This window comes from Myxocyprinus asiaticus, chromosome 9 (assembly GCF_019703515.2).
Source record: "Myxocyprinus asiaticus isolate MX2 ecotype Aquarium Trade chromosome 9, UBuf_Myxa_2, whole genome shotgun sequence".
Classification (NCBI taxonomy): Eukaryota; Metazoa; Chordata; class Actinopteri; order Cypriniformes; family Catostomidae; genus Myxocyprinus; species Myxocyprinus asiaticus.
The window spans coordinates 9623624-9644825 of NC_059352.1; the positions used below are offsets into that span (position 1 = coordinate 9623624).

General features: G+C 36.7%; 1 protein-coding gene across 1 annotated transcript in view; it reads right to left on the reverse strand.

The window, feature by feature from the left end:
* LOC127446038 (protein-arginine deiminase type-2-like) overlaps nt 1–21202 on the reverse strand; it is a 32103-nt gene that overhangs the window by 5663 nt on the left and 5238 nt on the right. Inside the window, exons 3-15 of the mRNA XM_051706651.1 lie at nt 19173–19242; nt 17568–17629; nt 17060–17177; nt 11805–11957; nt 11523–11713; nt 9160–9263; nt 8871–8982; nt 7394–7501; nt 4061–4212; nt 3776–3923; nt 3309–3402; nt 3135–3208; nt 1038–1190 (exon numbers count right to left, since the gene is read on the reverse strand). Coding sequence (XP_051562611.1) covers nt 1038–1190; nt 3135–3208; nt 3309–3402; nt 3776–3923; nt 4061–4212; nt 7394–7501; nt 8871–8982; nt 9160–9263; nt 11523–11713; nt 11805–11957; nt 17060–17177; nt 17568–17629; nt 19173–19242 — 1539 coding nt within the window. The remainder of the gene's footprint in view (nt 1–1037; nt 1191–3134; nt 3209–3308; nt 3403–3775; nt 3924–4060; nt 4213–7393; nt 7502–8870; nt 8983–9159; nt 9264–11522; nt 11714–11804; nt 11958–17059; nt 17178–17567; nt 17630–19172; nt 19243–21202) is intronic.

The following is a 21202-nucleotide window of genomic DNA, read 5'->3' on the forward strand; positions in this document are numbered from 1 at the left end:
AGACTCTGTATTTTAGGCGATGGGGCGGTCATTAATATAGGGGATAAATACATAAAGAATTGGGGCCTGGCCAGTGTTATGATTGGCAGACAAATTATTCTTAGGGGATGGAAGTTGGCTGGAGTGCCCTCGTTTCAAGAGTGGCATACAGAGATGGGCAGGGTAGCGGCTTTTGAAGGAATGTCTTATAGAAGGCTAGGTAATACAGAGTTATTTAATAATTGGGGCAACTATTTAGCCTTTTTAGAAGGTTCGCAGGGAGGGAGTTCAGGGGGAGGGACATATAATTTGATTCTGTGTGTGTGTGTTCCGTTTCTTCAATCCTGTTTTTTTTTTTGTTTTTTTGTTTTTTAAATCAATAAAATGTTAATATCAAAAAAAGAAATGGGCAAAAACTAAAAATGGTTTATTTTGTTTTGTCAAAGAAACTGAAAATCTACTGTATATTAAGTTCAATTTAGTTTATTTATTTATGGCCTGGGTAGAAAATAAGCATACAGCTTGTATTTAGCAGGTTGCTGATATTTTACAGTTACATTTTGTGTCACAGTTTTCCATTGTGGATAATTAATAATGAAAAACAACATAGTTGCAATCAGGTTCCAAAATGAACACTCACCAAGTGCCAAATGCAAGTAAAAATTGGCTTTTTCCAAGTCCCAAAAAATGCTAGTTGTCCAGTAACTTTATTAGGAATTGCAACATAAACATCAAAAGTCAATTGTTTTGAAGAAATATAAAGTATTTAATGTAAAATGAGACTAATCAATCTGTTATGTTTAACAGCTGTGAATTCTTATTCTGTCATACAGGCATTTCAGGCCCACCCATAAGCGCGAAATAAAATATTCAAGCTGTATACCAACTTTCTACAAATTAACCAAAAAATTTATAAATTGATAAATCAAGCTGAATTATTGCATTTTTATTTTACAGGAAAAAAAAAAAAGAACATTTTTAGTTTTTGCCGATTTCTTTTTAAATGGAAAAACAAACGCACAGCGTATCTTCAATATATTTTTGATATTTTGCTGTACCATGTCGGGGTAGTAGGCCGCAGCCCGTGGGGCTTCTCCCTCTTCCTCTTCTTCATATTTAAGCAGTTTAAACAGAATGGGCAAATCGATAATGTCCTCATCATCCAACCCAAGCTCTTTCTTCAGTACATCCCTGTTCCAGTCAATACAGTTCTGAGTGAGAGATAAGATGTAAAAAAAAAAAAAAAAAAAAAAAAAATGCCAACATTATTATTTTCCATTGAAGACACAGGGGTGGCCAGTTATTTTTGCTGAAAATTCAACAAAAAATTGGTTTTATTTAAAAAAGCATGTGGTACTGCCTGTTTTAAATCATCCAGTGAAATAAATCCAAATAAAAGGGACTTCATCTCATTTGATTATTAAAGTACAATTATGCAGAGCTAATATGTCTGGCATCAGTGCAAAAACAGCATCACATCATGCAATACTTGAGTTAAAAACAAAGACTCAAAACTGTAAAACTAATCTGTTTATCTGACTATCTATTAGGGGTGTAACGGTTGAATTTCTCATGGTTCGGTTTGTATCACGGTTTAAGGATCACGTTTTGGTATGGTTCGGTATTTGCTTTGTTCAGAAAAACATATTACTGCCAAATCCAAAGAATATAATCTATTTAGTAAACACTTCAGCAGGTTTGCCCTTAAATAACAATCATTGTTTTACAATAGTAACCATAGTCTAACCATGGCATTTGTAGTAAAATCATATTAACCACAAAATAAACATGGTTACTGTCATGGTTACAATATATAGTAAAATCATGGTTACTATATAGAAACTACAGTATTACTGTTGTAAAACCATAGTTAATTGTCTTGTTACTACAATATTACTATAGTAAAACCAGGGTTAATTTTCATCAGGGTCCTTTATCTAATTACTAAATCAACATTTTAACTTAATACCTGCACTATTACGCTACATGCGTCAACAAAGTGCATTTCAGACTCATCTCAACATATAATCAATATTCGGAAGCTGTACATCACTATAAAAGGAATAACCTTGCTATTAAAATGCATATGAGAAGGGATGTTGTAATAATGCTGCTCGAGTATTTTAATAATACATGGAAATCCCACATGAACACCCCAAGGACTTTAGTTATTGTTTCATATCTGTCCGAATTAGCACTGAGTGCCTGCTTAAAAATGGAAGGGAGTGTGTGCAGTTTCGGCTCACCTGCGGCTCTTTCCCTGGGGTGATGTCGGCGTAAAAGATTAATCATGTTTCAGTGTATTACTATAACGGCATCCTAATGCCATTAATCAAAGCGCATTATTGATGCTCGTGATAGATTACAGCCACATGAGGAAACAGGATGAACTGGCATGTGTGTTTTAAATAAACCCTCACATGCATTATTGACATATATTACCAGAATACAGCACTCATGTCGAGCGATGTCTGAAAACAGTGCCTGTTTTGTAAACATCTTTTGACCATCACTGTTGTAATTGACTGCAAAAAGAAAATATTCCCAGAAAGGAGAAACGCAGGGGGTTTTTCTATCAGTGGCTCGTTTTCTACACTTGCCATTTTAAACTACACACAATGCGTGCAGAACTGTGATGTCATCAAGTTGACCCACGTGAAACACAGGCGGAGCGTATCCATCTACAGATCCATTCAGGTGCATTAGCTGAGGTTGTAACTGGGCCTGTCTGTTTGATGCTTTGTTTTCTTGACCAAAACGTGTGCTCCAGATGCATCATTAAACTTGAGGTGAACCGACCGCAGTGCTTCCCGAACTGTGGGTGGCGAACTGTACAGTTAGTTTTTTTTACCGAGAACCGTTACACTCCTGCTATCTATGTGACAGCCTGTCTGTTTAATCTTCAAACTTTTTAGACAAAGCTTTGTCAAGCCAACATCAAAGTTTGTCTTTACCCATTATTCTTTTTTTGTCACTCTCATTTGTAAATAACTTAAAGCAAATGAATCTATACATAAGGCAAAATCTCCCTCGCCATTTCTACCATCTCGTGATACTGTAAATACAGTCATCCCAACCAGCCCCAAAACCATTAATATTACGTGTTTAAGTTAATAGAGGTGAATTTCTTTGTAAATAGGCCAGATTTCACTGACCTGCACGTAGTTGTTTTCAGCCTGTAGCTGCTCGTCACTCAGGATGTCATCTACAGTGATGGCCTCCTCCAAACCTAGTGAAAAATTACTGTAGTTAGAATGATTAACTGTAGTGGATGGTGAACACTATTAGAATAGAAAACATGATATGGAGACTTGATATGCAGTGTTTACCTGGAAACATCTCTGCTTTTCCATGTCCGTTTTTCTGTATTTTTTTGAAAACTTTGTAACCAGCATCAGGGCTAGCCAGCAGCAACCGGAATTTCTGAAGATTCAAAACATTGAGACAGTTAGCAGCAGTGTTGGGTGTAATCTTAATAAACTACTTTTTTAGGACACAAATTGGAAAAAAACAAAAGCTTTTCTTTGAGATTTAGAACATAACTTAAAAGTAATGTGTAATTTAATTACTTTTTTGATTATGTAATCAGTGAAGTCAGTTATCTGATTACAATTTTAGAGTAGTAATTACTCATTTGTGTGAATTAATTTTTTGAGGAACTTACACAACACTGGTTAGCAGCTAGCACTGCTTATAGGTATTTTAAAAACATTTTAATAACATTTTCATGTTAGGAATTAAATACTGCTGTATGTAGAAGTGGTAGGTAATATTTTAACATATGTTATCATTTTACCTTTCGGTCAGGCGCTGGGACAAAGGTCATGAACTCATCCACATGCCCCACAGTCAGCCAATCAGAGTAGAGTGCAATTGGCTCTTGAACCTTTTGTGCCCACAGGAAGTCTTGGACGACTTGGGTCATGTTGCGGCCATGTGTTGTACTTAAAATGAAATGATCAGTATTCTTCATGGTTCGCTTTATCAAGCAGCAAATATTCGTTCCATTTAACAGCATGCTAAAACATCACTGCTCAAAGAGACGTAATGTTTTGGAGGAGGGTACGGTTATTGTACTTACGTAGGGAATGACACTCCAATGATAATCCTGCCAAGTGGGTAACTTTTCCCATTCACAGTGACTGGTGGGCTAACCTCCAGATTACCAAAAGAGTCCAGGCTGCTCACTTCGTCATAATATGGGAAACGCGTCACATACCCAAAGTCTGGGCCCTGTGATAGTTTTGAAACATTAAATGAAACACTTTAGCATCAACTGAAATATGTATGTCAAAATAATTTGATATTATCATGTTTTACTAGTGTTGCACCTGTTCTTACAGTATCATCTCTGTTTGTCGGACCAGATAATACAACTGCTGACACACTGCCTTCATTGTTCTAGCTGTTTTTTTTGTTTGTTTGTTTTTTTTTACTTTGTCCCGTGGGTGTAAACAATGAAATAAGAAATGTGAAAAGCATTTAAAAAATCTTTATGGTCTTATTTCTTTAAGGAATAATCCACCCAAAAAAATGCAAATTCTGTATAAAATAAATTCTCTCTCAGCTAATGCTTTTAATTTTAAAGAAACCTTTTACATACCATTTTATCATTAATTTTTCATCAAATTGGTCACATTTTAGCTTTTGAAAATTGCATATATTATGTTGCATATATATTTTTGTTATCTTTTTATTGTTTACTTGTATAATTTGTACTATTTACAAGTATTTACATTGATATGAAGAACACGTGCTAAATCGGTACTGTCTCTTTAAGACAAGCCCTTATAACGAGAGAGCACATGCATGATTAGACTTAAATGTTTCTTTTTTTGTTGTTGTTTTTAATCAGCAACAGACTGTTAAAAAAACAAAACAAAAAAATGGTATTAAAAGAGACATTATTCAATGACATATGGATCCATGGATCTCATCTTTGCAGTCCCAAAGAAGGACACTTGATCTGTAAACTAAACTTTATACAGTTGAAGTCAAAAGTTTACTTACATAGCCAAATACATTTAAAATCAGTTTTTCACAATTCCTGACATTTAATCATAGAAAACATTACCTGTCTTAGGTCAGTTAGAATCACTGCTTTATTTTAAGAATGTGAAATGTCAGAATAATAGTAGAGAGAATGATTTATTTCAGCTTTTATTTCTTTCATCACATTCCCAGTGGGTCAGAATTTTACATACACTTTGTTAGTATTTGGTAGCATTGTCTTTAAATTGTTTAACTTGGATCAAATATTTTAGGTAGTCTTCCACAAGCTTCTCACAATAAGTTGCTGGAATTTTGGCCCATTCCTCCAGACAGAACTGGTGTAACTGAGTCAGGTTTGTAGGCCTCTTTGCTCGCACACGCTTTTTCAGTTCTGCCCACAAATTTTCTGATTGAGGTCAGGGCTTTGTGATGGCCACTCCAATACCTTGACTTTGTTGTCCTTAAGCCATTTTGCCACAACTTTGGAGGTATGGGGTCAATGTCAATTTAGAAGACCCATTTGCTACTGACCTTTAACTACATGGCTGATGTCTTGATGTTGCTTCAATATATTCACATCATTTTCCTTCCTCATGATGCCATCTATTTTATGAAGTGCACCAGTCCCTCCTGCAGCAAAGCACCCTCACAACATGATGCTGCCACCCCCATGCTTCATTGTTGGGATGGAGATCTTCGGCTTGCAAGCCTCACCGTTTTTCCTCCAACATAATGGTCATTATGGCCAAAAAGTTAGATTTTTGTTTCATCAAACCAGAGGAAATTTCTCCAAAATGTAAGACATTTGTCCCAAAGTACACTTGCAAACTGTAGTCTCGCTTTTTTTTTTTTTTTTTTTTTTCCTTTTTTCTTTTTTTTTTAATAAGAGCATTGGCTTCTTCCTTGCTGAGCAGTCTTTCAGGTTGTGTCGATATAGGACTTGTTTTACTGTAGATATAGATACTTGTCTACCTGTTTCCTCCAGCCTCTTCACAAGGTCCTTTGCTGTTGTCCTGGGATTGATTTGCACTTCGTATCAAACTACATACATCTCTAGGAGACAGAATGCGTCTCCTTCCTGAGTGGTATGATGGCTGCGTGGTCCCATGGTGTTTATACTTGCGTACTATTGTTTGTACAGATGAACGTGGTACATTCAGGCATTTGGAAATTGCCCCCAAGGATGAACCATAATTTTTTTCTGAGGTCTTGTCTGATTTCTTTTGATTTTACAATGATGTCAAGCAAACAGGCACTGAGTTTAAAGGTAGGCCTTAAAATACATCCACAGGTCTCCAATTGACTCCAATTAGCCTATCAGAAGCTAATTGGCAAATTGCCAAAAGGCTTGACATAATTTTCTGGAAGTTTCCAAGCTGCTTAGAGGTACAGTTAACTTAGTGAATGTAAACTTCTGACCCACTGGAATTGTGATATAGTCAATTAAAAAAGTGAAACAATCTGTCTGTAAATAATTGTTGGAAGAATTACTCATGTCATGCACAAAGTAAATGTCCTAAACGACTTGCTAATATGAAATCTGTGGACTGGTTAAAAAATGAGTTTTAATGACTTCAACTTTAGCTCCTTGAGGAAGTAGCATTTACACCACAACATACATAGAGATCTTTTTATTTTATTTACTTCATTATACACAAGGTATAAACACAGGGCTTTTGATGGATGGTGGATTCAATGTTTTGTGTTGTTTCTATATTTAGATAAATAATATATGTTGAGTTGCATTAAACTTTTGTAAAGATTTCAAGATGAATTGCAAAATAAAAGAGCTGCTAACCAGCAACATAACAGCTCTCAGGCCATATATGGAAATAGGGTGACTGCATTTTGAAACCGGATGTGAGAAGTTTCCTTGCGCCATATCTCTAACACAGTGGTCAAAACAGTGATCATATATTAAAACTAGAGACTAAGAGCTTTCAAATTATATATAGTTTATCAAGATTAGAGTAGGATTTTAAGGTGGTATAGTCTAGTAAAAAAAAAATAAAGATGTGGCAGTTAAGAGGTTCTAAATAAGCTTCTCAAATTGTACATAAACACCAATGACTGACATGAATTATTGTGATTATTCCCTCGGATAATGAATAAAATAATATATAATGACTTAAATTTCATTATGTCCCTCACACAAAGCTATCATATGGCTTTAAAAATCTTGTAATAAACCGCAGAAGTCGTATGAACTGCTTTCATGACACTTTTGTGGTGCTTTTTATCATTTTTGGAGCTTGACTGTCCATGGTCAGTGTATTCTTTCATTATATGGGAAAGAGCAGCATCAACATTTTGCTAAACGAAAGTCGTATAAGTTTTGAATGACATGAAGGTGAGTAAATGATGACAGAATTGACATTTTTTGGGTTAACTACCCCTTTAAGAAGTTGTCCGTCTCACTCACCAAAAGAACCTCATAGGGGAAATCTTGAAGTCCTCTATCACGAGGTGAATCCAGTACCACAGGAAATCTATGATGGGGAGAGTCAATGTAGCCAAACTCAATCTCATCCTGTGGACAGATAGAGTAAATAGGGATTACTCATTTCATATGATTGTAAATAGAATGAAAATAAACTTCTTATTGATTTGTTGGACATTTGAATTGTCGCATAAAGAACTAGGTTCGGTTATACCACTTATTTGTACTATGAGAACACATCTGAAAAATGGTGGAGGCCACAAAGCAAATGCAAGTTGTCCAAAGCATTTGTGTACTTTCTCTTAAGCATATAGTTTCATGAGGGCAAGCTGCCATGTTAGGTGCTCGGACAGATTGTTTAATGTGTAATACAACATTCTACTGTTATATTCTTATCTGTAAATGTTGTTATCTGTAAATATAAGTGTTTCAATATCTGTATGAAAATTCAAAGTCATGCAAGTATTCCCATTTTGCAAAACAGTTTCCATTTTGCACGAACAGCAATCAGATCACCATAAAACTTCAAAGACTTCATTGGGCCCGATTCATAAACATAAGCAGAATGAGTGTCTGTGTAAATTACATTTTAATCCATTTGTATGTAAAATGATTTTGTTCTGCTCATGTATCTTGAATAAGGCCCATTTAGTGTGCGTGTGTGCATCAGGCAAACAGAGCAGAACTAAGGGAGCAGAATAATTTGGACTAAAATATTCATTTTGATAAAATATTTGCCATTGGACTTTTATTTGGAATCCCACATAACACGTACATAAAGAACAGTAATTGTAATGGGATTAAATTATATTTAATGGGATTATATCATATTAAATGTAGTCCCTTATATAAAACTGTGTAAAAACTATTTTGTACTTTGTTTTAAAGGAATATTCCAGCTTCAATAAAGGTAAACTCAATCAACAGCATTTGTGGCATAATGTAGATTACCACAAAAAATAATTTCGACTTGTCTGTCCATTTCCTTACTTACAATGGTTTAAAGGCAGAAATGTGAAGCTTATTTTATAAAAGCACACTAAACTAAATCATATTAACATGCATATTGTTTATGTCTTGTGGCTATACTTTTGAAACAGTGAGTATTTTAACGTTTACAGATTGGCCCCATTCACTTCCATTGTAATTGCCTCACTGAAACCCAGATTTTTTCTTTGTTCTTTTTTTTTTTTTTTTAAAGAAAAAGGAGGGAAGGGTCAAAATACATTTTTGTGGTAATCACATTATGCCACTAATGCTGTCGATTGAGCTTGTATTGAACCCGGAATATTCCATTAATAATATGAAAAGCTTTTTACAGTTTATGTTTTAACATTTATGCATAGTATACAATCATATATTTATCAGTTTGCACACTGTTTGATACTCTGATCATTGACTCAAACGAATGGCACCTCTTGAGCACTTGCCTGACAAAAACAAATACAAATTCACTGACCTGCATCCAGCGGTCACCACGGTTCATGTACTCATGACACACGTTTAATTTGTAGCCACAGCTATACACCAGGTTCTTAATGCTCTTCAGGAATGCATCGTTATCGCTTGTGCTACCAAAATAAATAAAGAAATACAGATCAAATAGTATCATTAGCATCAGCATAAGATCTATTTCATGATTTGGTGTTGCAAAAGACGGAACATATTTCTTGACATGGTAATATTTGGTAACATATGATTCTAGAAAAGGATAATCAAAAGCTCTGACTGAATTGCTCCATTCTCACCTGCATACAAACACTTCCTTGGGTTTGAGGGTGTTAGGGGTCATTATCCATGGAGTCACACGAAACATGACCTTATCCGTAAAGATGGGCGTTCCAGGGAAACCCTGTTTTTAATAAACAAACAAAATGTACAAAATTAGTGATATGAAGTATTAGAAGAATAGTTTACCCTAAAAATTAGGACCAAAAGAAAAAAAAAAAACTAAATCCACCATTAAAGGCATCCACAAGACTTGTGCACTATTTTCCAGGACTTCTGATACCGTTTGAAGCTTTGTGTGTGAAACGGACTGAAATTCATCGTAATTCACTGATATTCTTCCCTTCAGCCCATGAAGTCTCAACTGAAATCATGTTCAGATTCAAATTAACATTGGTTCTCATATGGGTTGTAAGCGAATGCGACACTTCAGGACGAATGTGCAGAATGGAGGAGATGGAAAGATTTTTTTGTTATTAGTACACAGTTCTATGGAATGCTTGATTCTGATTGGTTCATTGTGACAATGAGCGGCATTGTACCAATTTATTTCTATAAAAAATATATATTTTTGATTTTATATATTTAGAAAAATACAATATATAAATTATTTTATTATTAATATATATATTAAATTATTATTACTATGTAACAACGCAAAAAGCTGGACAAGTGAAAACTTACAATGGAGGAAGACGTAATATTGTAGCAAAATATTTGAATGACAATATGAGTGATGGTTAATAATAATGATAATATATACATTTTTATTGTAATATTATTACAGTGTTTGTCTTAGGCAAGGCTGATTGTATTCTGCGTTGTTATGGACTTTTGTTTATCATAAGCTTTTACAAATAAAATAAAATAATTGGAATTTAAATGAATATTTCATGTCCATGTATTTATTTATTAAGTAGCCATGTACACCATAAAAATGTGATTCATATTGTAACATCTAAATTAACTTGTTTTATACATTATTTAATTTGACTAAATTTACCTGATAAATTAGTTTACACCAACGAAAGTAATTTTTATGGTTTAGATCAAGTAGAAATAGCAAATTATGGTAACAATTGCAGGTTACACATTTTTTACAGTGTATCAAGTGGGATAAATTATAGCCAACCGGTCATTAAACAAGACCTGATCACCATGTTGAAGTTTACGTATTTTGCAATAATGACTGTCTGGCACTACATTTGTAATGATGGCTGGCCAGGCAATGACAGGCAGGCGAAGACGAGATGATGTGAAGAACCCAAGTGCAGTTTATTACAAACGTGGAATCCAAAAACCGTATATCAAACGTGAAACAAAACAGACGTAAACAACTAGACTTGACTTGACCGTAGAGACAACATTATCACTTGCCTAACGAGCTTTATTTCATGGATACCTAGAAAACTTCATTCTGGTTGATGGTGCCAATCAGTGGTCCAATATTTCCGAATAACGAATGTTGTCTATAGCCATGCTGTACAACTGACCGCTCATCTGTTTCCTACGTCGCTGTGCTTATGTTCTGTCTCTCATATCACTCTGCGATCTCTACAAGTTTGCTAATAAAATAATTCAAACTCAAATCAATATTTAATGTCCATTTCTTTATTTGGTAAGAAGCGGTGTAAGAAGCGAAATACTGTAGAGACAGACGGTCATTATCGCAAAATAAACCCCTTGACCGACGTTTAATGTGTAATAAAACATTTCACTGTTATATTCTTCCAGTATCTGTAAATGTTGTTATCTTTACATATAAATGTTCCTATCTGTGCATTTAAATTCAAAGTCATGCAAGCATTTCCATTTTGCAGTACAGTTTGTTTTAACAACAAGTAAGTCACCATTAAACTTCAAAGACTTTATTGAGCTTGATTCATAAAAATCAAAGAGCTAAACAAATTCCTGTATAAGGAGTTCTGCTCATGTTTCTTGACTAAGGCCCATTGGCACCATAAGAGTAGTCCATACAACTAAAAATAAACCTGATCACCCTGTCAGGGTTTATTTTTAGGATAATGACCAGCTGGCTGTACACTATACCCAACAAATTGGTGTTTTTTTTGTCCTTTTCTAAGCTTTAAAGCCGTACTCTTTATAAACAGTCACTATATGGAAAAGAGCTACATGATGCTTCTTCAAAATTTCTCCTTTTCTGTTCCATGGACCAAATAACATCATACAGGTTTGGAACAACATGAGGGTGAGTAAATAATGACAGAATTTTTATATTTTGGGTGAACTCCTTTAACAGTTATAGCAGAGGATGAAGTAACTTTCTGTAAACAGGAACAGTCATTGTGGTAGACAAAAGACAAAAGAAGCGTGAATAGAGAGTTTAAAATCCTACAGATTTCATAAGAGATCAGCCACTAACCTCATCACTGGGCTCTAGCAGACTAAGGTTGATGGTGATGAGGCCATCAAAGTCTTTATCAGGGAAACGAAGGCCTTCTACAAAGAACTCCAGTTCAGTTTTGCCACCTAGATAGGGCACTTCCTCTGCCAGTTTGTCTTTGCCCACCACCATTAGATATTCTTTCAGGAACAACTTAAGGAGTTTGTGCTCTGGTACAACAAAGAAGACTCATACTCAGCATAAACTTTAAACTTTCATTGCATAGACATTAGTTTGGTAGACACTTGTCTGTTAACTCACTCCAGAAGTCCTGTGGTTTTCCAATTGTCCGTGGTCTAAAGACTCTAACGCTCTCCGAATCTGTCTGTGTGATGTGCATGCTCAGTTTATAGCCCTGCGGAAGGTCAGCTGGCCCGTTGATGCGCAAGACCATCTTGGACATGTCCTTTAAATCTGCCATCAGAGAAAGATGCATTCTTATAAATCTCCTTTCCTTTATCATAGTTTGGCATGTAATAAGTGAAACTATCAGGAGACATTATTGTGCCAGATGTGATCAGGGGCATAGCACGAAATTTCGGGCCCCGGGCACAGAACAATTTTGGGGCCCACTGACCAGTTTGTGTTTGTGGTGGGGATAATATCCAGTATAAACATTTTAGATGGATATTTAACAGTGCTAATTCCTAACTTTGTATTTTCAAAAGCAAATATTATATATATATTATATACTCGGGTCCATCATTACCCACTTTCCAATACCCCTGGATGTGATCAATTCTAATACTCAAAAGTACACCACAAGAAAAAACATATTTTTCTTATTTTTGTCTTGTTTCCAAGGAAAAAAATTTGATATTCTTAATACAAGATACTTTTTATGTGATGCAATATTACAAAAGATTCAGTATTTCAGGCTTATATATATATATATATATATATATATATATTAGTTATAGGGTAAGAAAAAATAAGGCTATTTGCCTTATTTAATAAGGCAGGGGTTGGCAACCTTTTTGACATGGAGTGCCATTTTTTATGTTCCTGGTCAGTGTCTGTGCCGACACACCCTCCTTTTGTAGAAAATGAGTTAACACAGTTAATGTCACAAATTCACTGATTTGATTACTGATCACGAAATTGTGTGGAATCGTAAATATTTCTTATATTATGTCATTGTAATCATGTAATCACTAGGACGCAAGCAACAGCGAGAGAGGAGCAGGCTATTTTATTTAGATGACGTTTTTTGCACCTGTATTCCAATTTACATGTTGAAATAATCCTTTCTCATGATCACACAGTGTGTTTTCATCAGCTGAATGGGAGGCTAAACAGTATTCAAGTGTGACGACTCGCGACGCACGTGCAAGACATTCGCGCATCACAAGCTGATCAACTATTTAGCCCTTTTCGGTGAATCGCACCTGAAAAATCCTAAAACTTTATTTCTAGGTTTAATTTATATTTTGAATAGACTTGAAAAGATTTTTGAACCCCACAATGTGGGTTTATGTTTTCTCTTTTAATCTTTTAATGTAATTTTGAATGTGACCATGGTTTGAGGACGGTGTACCTGTATGCTGGGTTGGAAATCTCAAGGATTAATAGTTTTACATCACGTTACATCACGTGTTGTTCTGAAAGCAAATTTAAACAAATGAAACACAGAATGTAAGCTGTTATCCGTGCAGCCTGACCGAAACAAAACGGGCACATTTACTCATGCAATCAACCGAACGTGAAGCGCTGCCAGCTCGTGATGCGTGAATGGCTTGCACGCGCTGCACGAGTCTGTTGGGTATACTGCAGTCTCGCCATATTTTAACTTTTTGTTTAGCCCCCCATTCAGCTCATGAAAACATGCTGCGTGATAATGAGGAAGGATTACATCAAGATGTAGATTGAGATGCAGGTGAGGAATTTATATAAATAAAACAGTCTACTCCTCTCTCGCCGTTGCTGGCGTGCCATAGGTTGCCGACCCCTGGCCTAGGGTGAGAAAGATAAACATAATGGATAATACAATTCAGATGGAGAATACATTTATTTTTCTTAACCTATATTGTAAACCCTAATGTTGGCAATACTGGAAAAATAAAGTTGTCTTAATTAAACATTACATGAAATGTCAAATTTTGGCCTCATACCTCAAATAGCTATGTTCTTATTTTGCTTAAGTGTTAATAACTCAGTTATTACATGAAATACTATAATTATTTTTCCTTTGTCAAAGGGAACTTATATTTAAATTTGTATTGTTTGATGTCACCATTAGGTTGATCCATGTCCCCTTTGGTCAAGTAGGACCCGATCTTAGTTCTCACTATCTCAGTTCTTCTTGTGTATGTGCAACTTAAGTACAGTACTTAAATCTGCAAATTGCAAATCTGAGTTAAAGGATTAGTTCACCCAAAATTGATAATTCTCTCATGATTTACTCACCTTTAAGACATCCCAGACGTGTATGTCTTTCCTTCTTTAGCAGAACCGAAATGAAGATTTATATAAGCACATTTCAGCTCTGTTTGGCCATATAATGAAAGCGAATGGGTGCCATGACGCTGCTGGTTGTTTGATGGTCCAAAAGTCATTTGGTGCAGTCGGAAGCACGTGCTTTGTATACAACAGAGGAACGAACGTCATGCAAGAGTTAGGTAATTTCAAACAGCGGTTGGCGGAAGCAACGATTTAAAGTTAAAAACTTTTTAATTATCTATTTGTTTCTTACACAAACCTATTAATTTGCTTCAGAAGACATTCATTGATCGACTAGAGTCGTGTGGATTAATTTATAGCGCCTAAATACGCCTTTTGGACCGTCAAAGAGCCAGCAGCATCATGGCACCCATTCGCTTTCATTGTATGGACAAACAGAGCTGAAATGTGCTTATAAAAATCTTCATTTAAGTTCTGCTGAAGAAGGAAAGACATACACATCTGGTATGGCTTAAAGGTGAGTCAATCATGAGAGAATTATCGTTTTTGATCATTTTTAGTCCTTTAAGTCTACTTGCATCTAGTTACCTTAACTTTAATAGTTAAGTTCATTCTATATGATCACCATGTTGAGAGAACTTAATTTCACAAGTTTTGGAGACGCCATTACTCAATTCAACTGAGGGAACTCAATCAGTTCAGTAAAGTCAACTTATTAGGGTTTTCAGTTCATTGGCAAATAGTTGTTGTGGCAGACCTTTGCCTTTCTACAGAAGGAGAAAGCGGGGACCAGGTGAACACTTCAGCATAAGACTTTAATGATACCACTTTTCAGTGTACATCAAGCATACAGACACAGCTCCTTGCGTCTCTCTCTCCCCGTCTGCCGCTGTCTCCTCTCCTTAAATACTCCCGTCGCTCCTCACTGGAATGCGAGAACGGTGTATCGCACAGGTGGAACTCGTTCACAATCTCCCCGACCCTGCTCGCCGCATACCCCCATCACCCAACTCAGGCCGGGGAGCCATCCGGCCCGCGACTTACTCGTGTTGGCGCTTTGGCCGCCATGCTGCAGCATGGCTTCTGGGTCCGAACTGTGCATGCCTGAGATTAGGAACAGGACGAGGGGAAGGATAGGGGAGAGAGAGATGGGCTCACCGGCCCCCAAACACGCCACCAAACGGTCCTCCGTCAGCGACGCCGGGCGACGGCACTGGACCCACTCAGCCGTCCCTTTCGGTCGCCGGCTGACGTACTGCTCCATCATCACCAGATCAGGATTCTCTTCGGCGTCGCGATCTTCAGGCAGCAGTGAGGAATCCATGACAGCGCCTTCCTCCTCCAAGTCCCAGGTTTTGGCACCAATGTGGCAGACCTCTGCCTTTCTATGGATGGAGGAAGAATAGCATGAAGCCTCCACACACGCTACGTCTCTGCGGTAACGCGCTCAGCAAGCCACGTGATAAGATGCACGGATTGACGGTCTCAGACGCAGAGGAAACTGAGATTCTTCCTCCGCCACATGGATTGATGAGAGTCACTATGCCACCACGAGGACTTAGAGCGCATTGGGAATTGGGCATGCCAAATTGGGGAGAAAAGGGGGAGAAAATAAAAAAGAATTTTTGCATAGCATCTAAATTTAAGAGGGCAGAAGGTTGATTATACCTTTCCTTTTCATGGTGTGACAAGGCATGACAAAAATACAATAAAATCTGTATCTCCTTCTATCTCTGTTTTGTCTCTCATTGCTTCTATTTTCATATTATTTCCTAACTACACCTTGATCCACCAGACTCCATTTTTAAGGTAAAACTGGCTGAGTTCGAAATAGCATACTACCCATACAGCTCTTCCTACTTCTGCAATATGTGTCTTTGGCATAAATAGTCCGAGTAGTATGGTAGTATGCCTTTCTGAACTCAGCCACTGTGTCCTAACCAGATGCAACGTGATAAAGTGACAGCCATGCAAATGCGATGAGAGACGACTGCTGGAAACTTTTTCAGTGCACCCATTTAGGACACAGTATAACAGGTCCACTGATATTATTATGCATTTAATCAAATCAAAGGCTCTGTTCCAAACGCTACCTCCTGACTGAAATGGCACCTCTGAAGTGACTGAATTGACATGCTCTTTAAGAGCAGCAGCACTGTTTATAGTCACTTGAGCATGACACAAAAATTGCAGTCAGTGCATGAAATGCACAAGGGACTCAGCTAAAGCTTGAGTTTGATAGTGTCAGATGATAGCATGTTGCTAAGCAAATGGCTAGACACATTTTTGATGAAATCTTTTTTTAATTAAATGGAAATATTTTCTAGAAAAACTTTTCAGTAAGAAATAAAATAAATGGACGTTTTTGATCATTGTGCAATGTCTCACTGATTTTTCAACCGTGTGAAGTTAAAAGAACTTGATGTTTTAAAAACCTGTTTCGAGACACCAGCTTTTTTCCAATCATTGCGCACAACTAGCTTTTATACACCAAGAACACATTCGGTCTGAACCACCCCTAAATAAGCAGCTCACTAGGGTTTGGAACAGAGCCATCGTCTTTTGTTTACACAGTGCAAACACCTGCAGTTGGACTTTGATCCCTCTAATTTCTTACCTGGCCTATAAGCTGCTTCCTCACACACCCAAACTGCATCCAAACTCCTGTATTTTCAGAGTATGTACCTGTACTACATTTGATGAAGAACCTCTCAGCCATTAAGTAAGATCTTTATTTATGCAGGTGAGTAGTATAAATACATACCTTGTACAGGGACATGAACACTGTCCTGTGACATGAATGTATGTCGTGCTAACAAAAACAACCATGAAAATAATTTACACTGATGTTGTTAAGTACAATTTAACCACAAGGAACGACTTTCTTGGTACCCATAGGACTTCAACTTGAAAAGAGCCGCCTGACTTGTCGTTCTCCACCATTTTTTTATAATTGAGTGTTTTGAATCTGATGGTATATAAACACACTTACTGAATATGCTTATACACACAATACTGATTTAAAGTGTATTGCTTTTTGCATAGTTTATAGTATAGCACTGCATAGCAAATTATACGAAGGAAGCACGCATATTCAGAAATGGGGCCATACTCACCTGACACTTTATTTATCTCTTCTTTCTCGCTGTCAGGTGTCTTCCTGAATGTGGATTCAGAGTCACAGTTAACCAGAAGAATGGCACCATGGCCATTAGGACCCCACTTCCATGATGACTGAAATGAAAACCCAACCCACAACTGTTAATCTTAATACAAAATCTAAAACGACTTAAAATGGTTCTTATAGAAGCCATCATGCTACAATACAGGAATATACTGTGACCAATAATGGCCTAGGACCTATGGTATGCTGGCCCACCATAAGCCACAGCATATAATCCCCCATTTTATGTATGTATCACATATGCATATAATAAAAAAAATTGCCAGCTGTATTACTAGATTTAATTAATCAACTAATAAGTTTTCGTTTTTGAGCCCTATTCTACATTATAATGTACCCCATTTTATTAATCTTCCACAGTTTGAATCAAGGAGCCAGAAACAAATCTTCTTGATGATGATGCAGAACAGACTGCAAGACTACAATAAGACAAAACTCACCTTGTTTGGACTGTTTTTCTCAACAATGCCATCTCGGTCGGCATCTACATCCAGAGATATCTCTGCAACAGAATAGAGACAATGTGAGGCTTGCTCAGTCCTTCAAAGTCCAACCAACAAACAAAACCAATTGTATTTAGCAACATAAAAGACATTGTTATTTAAAAGCTCCATGCATGAGACCGGCTACAGGCATGCATAAGCACAAACTTATGACAGCAAGCAGAGGCCTTTCATGTTGAGTAACTGTGTGGGGTGAATTCACAAAACAGCGAGCACTTCAGTGTGTGGTATTTCAGTGCAAAAACCATCATCTTACTCACAAAACAACCACAATGCAGCTTTAACAAGGGAAAAATATGCTGATATAGTGCTGCATTGTGGGCATTTAAAGGGATAGTTCACCAAAAAATGCAAATTCTCTCATCATTTACTCACCCTCATGCCATCCCAGATGTCTATGACTTTCTTCTGCTGAACACGATTTTTAGAAGAATATTTCAGCTCTGTAGGTCTATATAATGCAAGTGAATGGTGATCAGAACTTCTAAGCTCCAAAATCACATAAAGGCAGCATAAAAGTAATCCATACAATTCCAGTGGTTTAATATATGTCTTTCAGAATGTGAAAGTGAAAGTGGAGATTTATAGTAAAAAAGGACTTAAACACTGATCTGTTTCTCACCCACACCTATTATATCACTTCTGATGATATTGATTTATCCACTGGAGTTATATGGATTGCTTTTATGCTGCCTTTATGTGATTTCTGGAGCTTTAAAGGTCTGGTCACCATTCACTTGAATTGTATAGACCTTCTGAGCTTAAATATTCTTCTAAAAACATTTGTTTGTGTTCTGCAGAAGAAAGAAAGTCATATACATCTGGGATGGCATGAGGGTGAGTAAATGATGAGAGAATTTTCATATTTGGGTGAACTATCCCTTTAAATTAAGTCATTATTTTAAGCACAAACCTCCCTCTTCAGGCATTTGAGGATTATTATAAATTGCACTGTATTTACAAAGGCCAGATCCACATTTTTTTCAGTTTCCTTACATCATTGTTTTCCAAAGTTTGTGGTAATGGAGAGCATTTACAAACACTCACAAAATCAATGCGTTTTCAAACTGAAACATATTAGTGTGGACGTGGCCAAAGTTCAGGGGTTTGAAGAAGTTTGTGTTAGGCTACTTTTTCTAGTGATGATGTCAACATACAGTAATTCATTTAACGATTGTCAAATTATGGAATTGTAATTGGGCATTGTCATAGATGAGCAAACTTTCATAATATAAAAATGCAGATTCAGGTGCCTGGATTGCAACGATGGAGCAATGCTATACAGTTCAAGTAAAGTGAGCCAGATAGTGGTAGTATTCTGTGTCCTCTACAACCTACATCACAAATCATGATGTCTCGGCGAACACTTAGACTTGAGATTTTAAAAAAACAGCAAAGACATGATATGTGGTCGGAGCGAAATTAACAATGCATTCTGTGCATAGACACAAGAACTTTGTTTGATTTGAATGTCTAAGGAGGCAAAAACAAAGACAGCTTTTGTGAACAGCAAGACAATGGCCATTGAAATCTGAGACGTACCAACGGCTGTTAGATGCAGTACGGTGTTCCCAAGCTTCTCCATTTTCTCCCCATAGTACCTCACGGATAACTAAAATAGATCAGATTGTGAGAAACAAACGTGAAAGTGTCCCATTATCTCAACTGGCAGAGCATGGTGCTAGCAACATCAAGGTCATGGGTTCAATTCCCAAGGAACACACATACTGATAAAATGCATGATAAATGTACTGTAAATGAGTTAGATTACTGTGAAAATTATTGTGCAATTTCTTGTAACCATTACCGGTACTTAATCAGCGGTTCCTAGTGGTCGGCTAAGGAACGTCGCCTTGTTGTACCAACACAAAGAGGCACTAAAACACTTTCCCGGACTTTTGGCTTCATCATACCACATTGGTGGAATGACATTCCCAATTACTTCCGTGAAGCTGACTCACATTCTGTCTTCAAAAAACGGCTAAAAACACATCTTTTCCATGAGCACTTAACCAGTCACTAAAAAAAAAAAAATATTTAATCTGTTTTGAATACTATTCTGATGTTAGTGAAACTTTGTAATATGGCACTTTTCGTACCACTGTCTCCTTAAAATTATTTGCTTATGTGTTCCTCTTTTATAAGTCGCTTTGGATAAAAGTGTCTGCCAAATGAATAAATGTAAATATACATGAGTAAATTTCCAGATTTTCGTGTTTTTTATTTGGAACCTCTGATGCGAAATGGCAGTGCTAGACAGAGTTGAGTAAGTGTCTGTGTAAACCACAGCTTCCTGATAGAGTAGTGACAAGTTCATTGGAGATTTTTTTGTTCTTGTTTTCAGTTCCTTTCAGTTCTCAGTTTACCATTATATAAAAAAACATCCCCCCACCCCATCTGCCATTGCCTAATGATTGGTAGTCATCTCAGTGCCATTAACCATTAACATTTAAGCATTTTGCAGTTGCATACATTTTTACACTGCCTGGCCAAAAAAAAAAAAAAAAAAAAAGTAGATTTGGATTTAAATAAGCAGATACTTAAGAGCCTATGATTGGATCATTATTGCCGTGATTAATATGTTTCAGCTGGCAACAATTCTTTTAACCCTAACTGATGCAGTGTGTAGTTTCTCATTTCTTAAACAACCATGTCGGAAGACTTATCTCGTGGTCGTGGAAAAGATGTTACTGTGTTTCAGAAGGGGCAAATAATTGGCCTGCATCAAGCAAAAAAAAAACAACTAAGGAGATTGCTGAAATCATTGGAATTGGGTTAAGAACTGTTCAATGCATTATTAAAACCTGTAAGGATAGTGCTGAACCATCAGCTTTGCGAAAGAAATGTGGTCAAATAAAATCTTGAATTGTGATCTGAGATCACTAAAATGCTTGTTGAAGTCACATTGTTTTATAAAAAAAAAAAAAAAAAAAAAAAAAAAAGACAGTAGAACTCATGGCTATGATTAATAGTGAAAATAAGAGCATTTCCACATGCACAATGCGACAAGAACTAACAGGATTGGGACTAAACAGCTGTGTGGCCACAAGAAAGCCACTTGTTAGTGAGACTAATTAAAAAAAATAAATAAATAAATGAAAAACCACTTCAACTTGCTAGGGAGCATAAAGATTGGACTGTGGTGCAATGGTAAAAGGTAATCTGGTCTGATGAATCCAGATTTACCCTAATCCAAAAGGATGGACGTGTCATGGTAAGACAGTAAGCGCATGAAGCGATGCACCCGTCATGCATAGTGCCCACTCTACAAGCCTCTGGAAGCAGCGTTATGATCTGGGGTTGCTTCAGTTGGTCGGGTCTAGGCTCAGCAATGTTATGCAGCAATAAAATGAAGTCAGCTGAATACCTGAATATACTGAATGACCAGGTTATCCCATCAATGGATTTTTTTCTTCCCTGACAGCATGGGCATATTCCAGGACGACAATGCCAAGATCCATTGGGCTCAAATTGTGAAAGAGTGGTTCAGGGAGCATAAGGAATCATTTTCACACATGAATTGGCCACCACGGAGTCCTGACCTTAACCCCATTCAAAGTCTTTGGGATGTG